This window comes from Penaeus vannamei, chromosome 9 (genome assembly GCF_042767895.1).
Source record: "Penaeus vannamei isolate JL-2024 chromosome 9, ASM4276789v1, whole genome shotgun sequence".
Taxonomy (NCBI): domain Eukaryota; kingdom Metazoa; phylum Arthropoda; class Malacostraca; order Decapoda; family Penaeidae; genus Penaeus; species Penaeus vannamei.
In genome coordinates, this window is record NC_091557.1 from 9,533,790 (window position 1) to 9,543,789 (window position 10,000).

A 10,000-nucleotide genomic window follows, 5' to 3' on the forward strand; every position below is an offset into this window, starting at 1 on the left:
CAAGGGCGACACCGTGACCATTCAGCGCATCCGACCGCACATCGAGAAGGCGAAGCGGTCTCTGTCCTTCGGGAACTACGTGTGGGTGGAGGTCCCGTCCCTCGTCATGGACACGGATTTCACGGAGCCCTTCTACCGCCTGGAGTTCGAGGACATCAGCAGGGACCTGCTCCAGTCCGTGGTCGCCACCGTCGAGAGCGTCCTGGACGACTCCGGCCTGCAGAGGAGCGAGATCGACGACATCCTCCTGGTGGGAGGCTCCACGCGCATCCCGCTACTCCAGAAGATGCTCTCAGAAGCCCTCGGCGGCAAGGAGTACTGCCGCGGCCTCAACCCGGACGAAACCGTGGCGTACGGGGCGGCGGCGCACGCGGCCGTCCTCGCGGGCAAGGACATCTCCAACATCGTGGTGGTGGACGTGAACCCGCTGACGCTGGGCATCGAGACGAACGACGCCGTCATGTCCCCGATGATCCGCAGGAACTCCGCCATTCCCGCCAAGAAGTCCCAGATCTTCTCCACGGTCGTGGACAACCAGGAGATGATCACCTTCAAGGTGTTCGAGGGCGAGCGCCCCCTCACCAAAGACAACCACTTCCTGGGCGAGTTCACCCTCCGGCTCCAGCCGGCGCCCCGAGGCGTGCCCCAGATAGAAGTGACCTTCGAGGTCAACACCGACGGCCTCCTGCGCATCTCGGCGCTGGACACAGGCACCGGCAGGAGGGAGGAGCTCACCATCACGAACGACGACAAGCGCCTCTCCAAGGAGGACATCGAGAGGATGGTGCGGACGTCGCAGGATCTCGTCGACGAGGACACCAAGCTCCACGACTGGCTCAACTCGAGGAACAACTTCGAGTTCTACGCCTACCAGGTCAAGGGCCGCATCTTCAAGGAAGGGGCGGCGCTGTTCGAGGACGAGAAAAATGCGGCCGAGAGAGCGATCGAGGAGAAGCTGCGGTGGCTGCAGGACCACCCCGACGCCGCCATCGACGAAGTCCTCACCCAGAGGAAGGAGCTGGAGAAGGTCGTGGAGCCGATCGTCGCCAAAATCGCCAAAAAGGATGAGCTGTGAGGCCGCCAAAAGCTCATCCCAATCCCGCGTCTCAAAAGTGAGCTCTGCTTCATGTGACTGTGACTGTGTTTTCTAGCAACGGTGAACGTAGCGTGTGCGTGTAATGTGATAGACAACGAAGTGTACCTTTGCGTAATGCCTATACTAATAAAGCATATTTGCTGCTCGGGCAAATAGTTTGTGGACATTCTCATTATCTTTTCTAATCAGGTGTAATATTAATAATAATAATAATAATAAATACTAACGTAACCTTTTTAACCAGATTAAACACACACACACATGGACGAGCCATTAGAAAGCTGTCTTAACAATTAGCTGGACTTTTTAATGTCAGCTATCACTACGATATATACAAAAAACTTACTCTTAAAAACTAATAACACTGATGCTAATAACAATAACGGTAGTACTAATAGTACTAAAAATGACAATGGGAGTGTCACTGATAATGTCATTGATGATGTCAATAAGGATGCCATCGAATGATAGAACAAACAAATGTGCTAGAAATCAAAGGTCGTAGAGCATTATTGATAATACTAATGATAATATTTTATATGATGACATTGATGATAATGATTAAAATAAGGATAGTATGAATAATAATAAAGACAAAAAAAAAAGATAATTATACATGCAATAATGATAATGACTGGAATAATGACAACAAAATATATGATAGTAGAAGCTCTCTCTTTACACAACTACGCATTCCCGAAGCAGCTCATTTGGTTGCATGACAGCGGAAGCATGACACTTGCCTCCTGACTGCCGGCTGGTTCGAGGCTGCAATCCCTGGCAATCTACTCTTAATATCTACGTCTGCGTTGGCTCTGTTTTCTGTGTGAACAATGAAAAAATGGGATTCACATGGATATGTTGCGGTAAATGGCAAAGGAAGGCCCGTTTTTTGGTATTTTTTAGATATAAAAACTACAGAGGGTGTCATTATCATATGCATCCTGAACTTTAGTTACGGCAAAAACAATATTCATAAACTTTTTCCGCGTAGTTTGCTTATATCTGCAGAAAATGGTAGACTAAAATGTTTATTTCAAAATTGTCACGATTCTGTCGATCAATACACTGCAAAACCAGCTTTACTCATGTATAAAGTGGAAAAAATGCGAAGATATTCAAGTCTTCTTATTACTGATGGTTAATGGTTAATGATTAATGGTTAAAAGCAGAATAAATGTGCTAGACATCTAAGGTCATATTGCACTATAGCAAAGTATAGTAAAGGGTGGTGATGGGTGATAGTTGCTATGCGTCATCTTGAGTAATATTGAAAGGTTAAAGATAGTTAAAGGAATTAATGAGTGAATGGGCTATAGTGGTTTATGTAAGGCAATTAGATCAAGTGAAGGATATGTATACGACTGAGGAAGGAGAACCGGTTGTCAAAGCAGAAAGCAGATAATAGATGGATAAGACGAAAGGATATGACGAAGGTCTGTGAGAACGAATATTCCAATGTAGGAGAGCTATATCTTAGTTGATTTATGAGTGATAACTTATACAGTGCGTGTTGGGGAATTTGAAGGGGAAGGAGCTAGGGGATGAGATAAGGAATTAGAGGGGGGGGGGATTGGTGTAGTAACAGGAGGGGTATCAGGAGGTAGAGGATCTGGGGAAGGGCATAGTTGTGACATAATGGATTCACGTGCGTGTCCAGGAGGGAGTGGAAGGGATAGAGGGGATGGAGGAAGGGTTAATGTACATGTTGCTGGAGTTGAGGGGATGGATTGTGTAGGGAGGGAGTAGGAGGAAGTGGTGTGGGGGGAGAAGAGTAGGAGGAGGATGGATATCGGTAGTAGACGGAGTTGAGGGAGATAGGTTGTACTGAGTGGGAGTAGGAGGAAGGGGTGTAGGGGGAATATGAGCAGGAGGGGGATGGATATCGGCAGTCACTTCGAGTGTAGAGGGAGCTTGAGTTGTGGAATTTTGTCTCTCGAGCATATAGCTTTGAATATCTTCCATAGTTTTTCTTATGAGGGGGGTGGGGGAGAGGAGACTGGTGTCTGAGGAATAAAGGCAAATGTAGGTGGAAGTGAGTGTGTTGTAGGAGAAGGGGTGGAACGTTTAGTCTGTCTGCTGCGGGTAGTGCGGGGAGGGAGAGGGGACCGTGTTGGGGCTGTAGTTGAGGTTGGAGTGTCTGGATTTAGTGACAAAAGAATTTGACTGGGCAAGGTAACGGGTAGAACTGGAAGTGGGGAAGCAAGCAGATATAGGGGAGGGTGTAGGAACATCCTGGGTTGGAGGGGGAGGGGCAGAGCGAGCGACATTACTGGAGTAGAGAATATGAGAAACCTCGTCGTGCTTTCTGTCTGGCTTCACGTAGAGTGAGACCAAGTTTGTATCTGTGTTGCTACCTCAGACTCAAACTTGTTGGCGGGACAGCCCCTATAATACAAGTGTAGAGCAGTTTGATCGGTTATGACCGGGTTGTGCACATGGGGGCATCAGTCTGTGGAACGGCAGTGCTTGGCAGGATGTCCAAAGCGCCAACAATTTTGACATTGACGGGGAGGAGGTTGGTAAGGTCGGAAAGGGAGGGATTGTCCACCAATGTAGATATGAAAGGGAAGGTCATGTGTACGGAAAGTAATTTTGGCAATGTTGGTGGGTTTCTTTCGATGACCTCTAGGAGTAATGGAGTAGCACTGTACTGATATCACATCATGGTCTTTGAGGCAGCCGATTAAGTACTCTCCACAATCTGACCAATCGATATCCATAGGGTAGCTTGCTGGGGAGATAGACAGTTCCGGTACAAGTATTAAAGAGTTGGATGAAGTTCTGCAGGAATGGATGAAGTTCTGCAGGAATTGGGTTGCTAGAGATATCAGTTCGATTTGAAAATGCTATAGCTTCAGTTTCAGATGTAACGATCGGGTCGGGTACGGAGGGGGACTCTGCCCACTTGCTTTTCGAGTCATTGTTGAAAGAGAAGGGTGTTCCCTGAGTAAGGAGCTGTTGGGGGATCACGAAAAATCAATTCCATTTGGCTGGGCTAATTAGAGTATTTAAGATATTTGGAGAGATGGGGGTGGTTGAAAGACGGGGACGTGTGGAAGAGGGAGTTTTGTTGAGGGGTTAGTTTTACGGAGATGGAGAATAAAGACTGTAAGGTAGTAATACGGGAAGATTAGGTGATTGATGAAGGTTGTGGGGGTAGAGGTGAATTTGAGGAAGTTGGGAGAGTAGTGGTATCGACTTGGGTGGATAATGCACAAGTAGGCATTGAGGAGTGGGTAGTAGTTGTAGTCTTTAGAATCGTGGCCAAATGTGAGCCTGGGGTCGGGGAGGGGAGGGGGGGAGAGTTTGAAATGGTGGAGCTATTTGATGAAGGGGCAAGCCTCATTGCCTCTAATAAGGGTATTACGTCTTCATTACTGGCCATGGGAAGCCTTGACTATGTTGGGGAAAGAAACAGTCCACCCCTCAGGGTCCCCTTGAGGGGTAAGGGCTAGACAACTAAAACATGGGAATACCGTGCCCATGGTTCCTTCAGGCCCTCCAGGACTGGCACAAAGTCAGCCTTTCATCCTTTCAGCACGGCTGTTACACCTTAAGAAGTAGATAGAAGGGATTGGAGAAGGGACGGAAACGAGAGCTGAAGGAGAAAAGACCATGCAAAATTAGTCTAGTAGGGGGCTGAGACCCAAGGCAGCGGAGATCCCCACATTGGGTCACAGTCCCCGTTTCCTAAACTCCCCTCACGACAACGAGCAAAGGGTATTATAACTGATGACAATTATAACCAGAGTGCAGGTATATGGATTATGTTAGCAACCCTCTAATGTGGATGACAACAGATGGTAAAATTATCAGCCACGTCTCCTTGATTCAAGTAGACGTTTGTAACATTCAATTTGTTATAGATTGCATAACTTGACAAGTTTCTATTTTTGAAAATTTTCTTAGTTCTACATTCATTGCGTCCCTTTTTTAAAACCATGTTGAGGTACCGATTTTCATTCAGTGCGTTAATTTCGTTACCAAAAATAAAGTTATTGATTAAAAATCCTTTTAAGGTTTGTTTTTCTTGAAGTTTCAACATTTTGAGCAAGTCATGTCTGTTGCAAAACTACAAACTATTCTTCTGTCCAATTTCTAAATTGAGAATAATGAGATTGAGGTTATTCAATGTCTATAATACACCACTGTGAACCATTATATATGCCAAAAGAAAATTCATAATGCGGTTTTGCAAACAAACTGCATAAGAACAAGGTTTTGACTTGTTTCTTTTTTACTAAAACCTCAACCTCCTTTTCAAACATGAGACCACACACACATTTGTTTACTCGTTCATTAAGACTCTCTAGTCTCTCTCTCAAGTGATGAAGGTTAATATTCACTAAGATACTTGAATATGAGGCTAACAGGAATGGAATGAGAAATCAGATTTTTTTTCTCTTTATTACAACTTCATTTATTTGGTGGTACTAGCAGCAGCGGCAGCGGCAGCAGCGGCGGCGGCGGCAGCAGCAGCTGCAGCGGCCTTCCTCTGTTGTCCCATCACCCTCTGCATCTCCTCACGCTTCTTCTTGGCACGGATGTGGCAACCCAGCTGCAGGGAGGCAAAGAGAACCGTTTAATGGGGACCGAAAAGAGGTTATAGATGCTTGAATGTCAGCTCGAAAACTCAAAAAAAGTAACGGAGAGGGAAAAATTGTCAATGAAAAGCAAGAACAAGAGGGGGAGACTATATGATAAACTGGGAGAATTAGATATAATCAACATGTTGAAACTAAATGATAAAAAGCAACAAAAAATAATCAACAGATTGATATCTTAAGTGTCATACGTTGAAACTTTTTGGAAAACAAGGAGTAAATAACGTTTTGGGTTTTGTTTCCTGACCATCACATTCCTGAGATTTTGCTGCAAACACTAAATTCAAATAACTGAAGAAAAAAGAAAGAGGAAAAAAGAAAGAAGAAAAAAAGGTTATCAAATCGAAGACCAACATGAGCAGCTTCAAGAGGCAACACCCAAAAGAAATAGGAACAATTGATCTATTGTGAAAAAGTTGTCATGAGGCTTAATCTATTCACTATTCAATGGGAAAAGACCCTTATAGCAATGGAGATGCCACATTGTTTATCTTGCACCATCCGACACCACATGAGCTTAAGAGATAGTCATGGAGCTTTAATAAGTGCACAAAAGAATGGCAAACATGAGAAACTGACCTAAGGAACAATAATTTTGAAAATAGTCTAAAGGTAATCTTGTCAAGAACTTTGAAGGGGTAATTTTTAACTGGCACGGGTTGTCACCCCCCCCCCCCCACACACTAAAAAACAAAATACAAAAAAAACATCCACATGGTACCAAAAGAAAATTTCTAAAAATAAATGAAATGGTCATTTCGAGAAAGGGAAATCTTAAAACAATGATAATATACTGAAAATTCATCTTACAATACATTCACATTCCTCAACCCCACAAAAAATAAAATAACTAGGTATTTACAGAAATACCATACAAAGGCTTATGGCAGAACCAAGCAGAAATTATATGAATTACAATAATTCTACAATTCAATAAGCATGCATTGTCAAAACAAATGACAAAACATATAATGGCCTGGTAAACTCTCAATACACAAAGTAAAGCTACTGATAGAAAACATTCTTGAAACTTCTAGGCTTTTGAGTGAACTGCACATTGACAAATGCAGAAAAGTATGAAAGCATGAATAGCTTCACAATAAAAGATGTATTTGACCAGGTGTGAGTATATCTGTCAGAAATACATGTATGTATTTCTGATGAAGATACATTCCAAACTGGTCGGATTTATTATGTATTGTGAAGATATTCATTCTCATTCATACTATTTATAGAAAGGTTTTAGAAGTTTGATGAAATCCAGAACTTAAAATCTTTTCAAACTATGTAAAAATAGAGTTTTGTAATTACGAGATTTCAAGACAAAAGGCAACATTAGAAGACAGAAATCCTGCAAAATTTAAACCGGCCTACAAATACATTGCAAGACTCACCCTCTTCTTCAAGAACTTCATGGCCCTCTTGTCCCTAGACACCTTCAACAACTCAATGGTGCGCTTCTCATAGGGGGCAAAGCCGGTAACCTCACGCACGATGTCACGGATGAACTTGTTGTGTTTTGTGTTCCTCTGTTAAATAGGAAACAAATTAGTTAACAGGTTCTCATGTTACCATGAGTAAAATTTAACAATTGTATGAGCAGAGAAAGAAAACTCATAGCTAATTTCCTGCAATCTTTAAGCAGTTAAAATAATTAGGAAAATACTTTACACGACAAGTGGCTAACACATGCAGGCTTACTTACTCCCTTATTTCTGGCGGGTCGGGCCGTCCTGGTGTTCTTGGCGACCTTGTGGCCCTTGTTCAGGCCAACGGCCAGTGAGTGAGTGATCGGCATCTTGACTGAAAAGAAAGTTTCTATATTAGGACAATTATATTTAACTTCAGATTCTTGATTTGACCCCCCCCCACAAGCCATAAGCAAGCTAATGGTTAAAATGTTTTTCTATCAAATAACTCGATATACAATTGTTCTGAAGTCATCTCTCCACTCACACAGTTAAATACCTGAATGGTACAAGAGAACCCACAGTATTTATCTTGCACATTCCGACACTGCACAAGTTGGATGATACTTGTGCAGCTTTAATAAGTGCATTTGAGCAATTAGTAAGTGCTGTCAAGCAAAATTAATAATTTTGCGAATCATTTCACTGACTAAATTTCTCAAAATGAATGGGACCAGTGACAATAAAACCCTGATCTTCACAAGACAAAAAAATAAGCTTTCACAGAATAGCAATGCTGCCACTTTAAAAATGTTCAGAGCAGCTATACAAGATATCTACAGTAAGGCCCAAAGAAGATAAAATAGTATTATGTACAAAATTAATAAAAAGTAAGGGCACAACAAAAACAATATAAAGTTTTTTTAATCAATCCTTGTACTTAGTAAGTCCAGTAATCTCCAAGAACATTCAGAAAATACAAAGTTTCGTAACCTCCGGAATTTTGATTTCTTTCCCTAGAGTGGGATGTACTTTTGATAGTGGCAGTCCTATTCATGTTATTTATTTCTTAAACTACTCAACTACTGATTAATCTTTTATTGCCTGGTCTTGTTTTGTTAATCTGCTGATGTGATCATGGCAATGACCACAAATGTGCAATTTCTTAATATTCAAAGTAAATATTAGAGGCACAATAGCCAAAGACTAAATAAAGCCTTACTGGTAATGGTGATAAATTTTACAATAGGATGGCACCCATCAGGGACTTGGTTCCCAACACATGATCCCCACTCTAAAAACAAAAACTACCCCAATGATAAAACTTTCCATACCATGGGACTTGGCACCCAGGCCCTCTCATCTACTGACTGCTGTATTTCCTGAACTGGTGCCGACTCCAACATTGTAAAGAATACAAGCGAAATATTTGTTCACAGCAATATTTTCAAATGCTTATACAAGGCATACTATGTTGAAATATTTTCTGAGAAATATAGTGTACATTAATATCCTAAAGACTACTTTAATTCTTTAACAAAGTGAATATACCCCTCAGTCTAAACTAACCAACAGCCATTTGAACCAAGGTACTTTTGGAAACCTATATTATCTTCATTTTTGGCTTTAACTCTTTCCCTGCATTGACCATCTTATACATTGAAAAGGTAAATCCTGTTAAATAAGGACCTTAAATTTTTCTTATTACAGTGCAGTCATCATACATTATGTAGGTAGGTATACACCCTATGGACTTATTCTTTGAAATCTATGTAGGACCTTTTCTTCATTTTCCTGCAAATAAGAGGCTGCTGCAGCCTAAAACACAATCTTGCACTATATATGGTGTCTATTTCCCTTTATCTTTGTGTCACACTTGGTAACCTACACTCAGTAGATATGCAACAATGAACTGTGCATTTTTAATGAACCAAAAATTTAACTCCAACTTAATAACTTTTGGAAATAAAAAGTGTATATATTATTTCCAGTCTGACAAAGTTCCCACACACATTAAGAATTTGTTTTCTACAGTCTAGTATGGAAAGTTTGGCAGATACACATCCTGGTTGCACACCTGAGTGATTTACAGTGATAGAATAATAATTTAACCGATATGGAACGAGGAATTAAATAATTTAAGGGACTCAAGCATTTTGTTATCTGAAAAGTGCAGTATGTGCACATTTGGTAACCGTTGCATACTGCGCACTTTTTTTAGGTGTATATCCAAAATATCTTCAGAAAGTGCCATACTTTCCACACTGGTTTACATTGATGTCTGGATTCCCAAAGGTACCAAAACCCATAAGGGTGTAGATTGGAGTAATACTTTATCAAAAGGAATGTAATAACTTAATTGTCAAATTTCTAAAGCTTCAGGATTGCCCTGGCATTTTGGCATCACACACAGAAGCCATAAAATCTATCTTGCCTTTTGGAAGTGGTTTGTTAGCTTTTGCACATGTACCAGAAGCACGGAAGTCATATTAATCCCTTAACACTGGACCCCTCATGGGTTGCCATTCCTCTCAAAATAGTGGCTCAATATTATACATTCAACTTATGCTGCATTCGGAACTCGTCATCCTGCTTGTCCAGAGAAGTTGGATAAGAGGTTTTGACCGTTCGGAACCTCTACTTTCTTATCCAGGATAAGTTGTCCATCTTGCCCTCCTGCAAAGCTGGGCGAGCAAGAAGAGATGACATCACAATAGTATTTGTATGTAAACACTGACAGTTGCAAGCAACCACAAGATATTGATAGATAATCTTATAGCCCTATATTGATGTTATCAAAGGATATTTTTGTTTGTAGTTGCAGGTAATTTAAATATGCATCAAAGGACTTACACAACCTATGGAGCGTGTAAAATAAAGACACTAGA

At 41.6% G+C, this 10,000-nt stretch overlaps 2 protein-coding genes across 4 annotated transcripts in view; one reads left to right on the forward strand and one right to left on the reverse strand.

The window, feature by feature from the left end:
• Positions 1-1,252, forward strand: part of LOC113824066 (endoplasmic reticulum chaperone BiP) — an 8,752-nt gene extending 7,500 nt beyond the window's left edge. For both annotated transcript variants that reach the window (XM_070125259.1, XM_070125261.1), the window contains exon 3: positions 1-1,252. This exon is cut by the window's left edge and continues 708 nt beyond it. In XM_070125259.1, the coding sequence (XP_069981360.1) occupies positions 1-1,075 (1,075 nt within the window). In that variant the 3' untranslated portion in view covers positions 1,076-1,252.
• A 4,238-nt stretch (positions 1,253-5,490) lies between these two features.
• The window catches only part of RpL36 (ribosomal protein L36), a 5,242-nt gene continuing 732 nt past the window's right edge, over positions 5,491-10,000 (reverse strand). For both annotated transcript variants that reach the window (XM_027376835.2, XM_070125263.1), the window contains exons 2-4: positions 7,409-7,506; positions 7,098-7,232; positions 5,491-5,657 (exon numbers count right to left, since the gene is read on the reverse strand). In XM_027376835.2, coding sequence (XP_027232636.1) covers positions 5,520-5,657; positions 7,098-7,232; positions 7,409-7,501 — 366 coding nt within the window. In that variant the 5' untranslated portion in view covers positions 7,502-7,506 and the 3' untranslated portion in view covers positions 5,491-5,519. The remainder of the gene's footprint in view (positions 5,658-7,097; positions 7,233-7,408; positions 7,507-10,000) is intronic.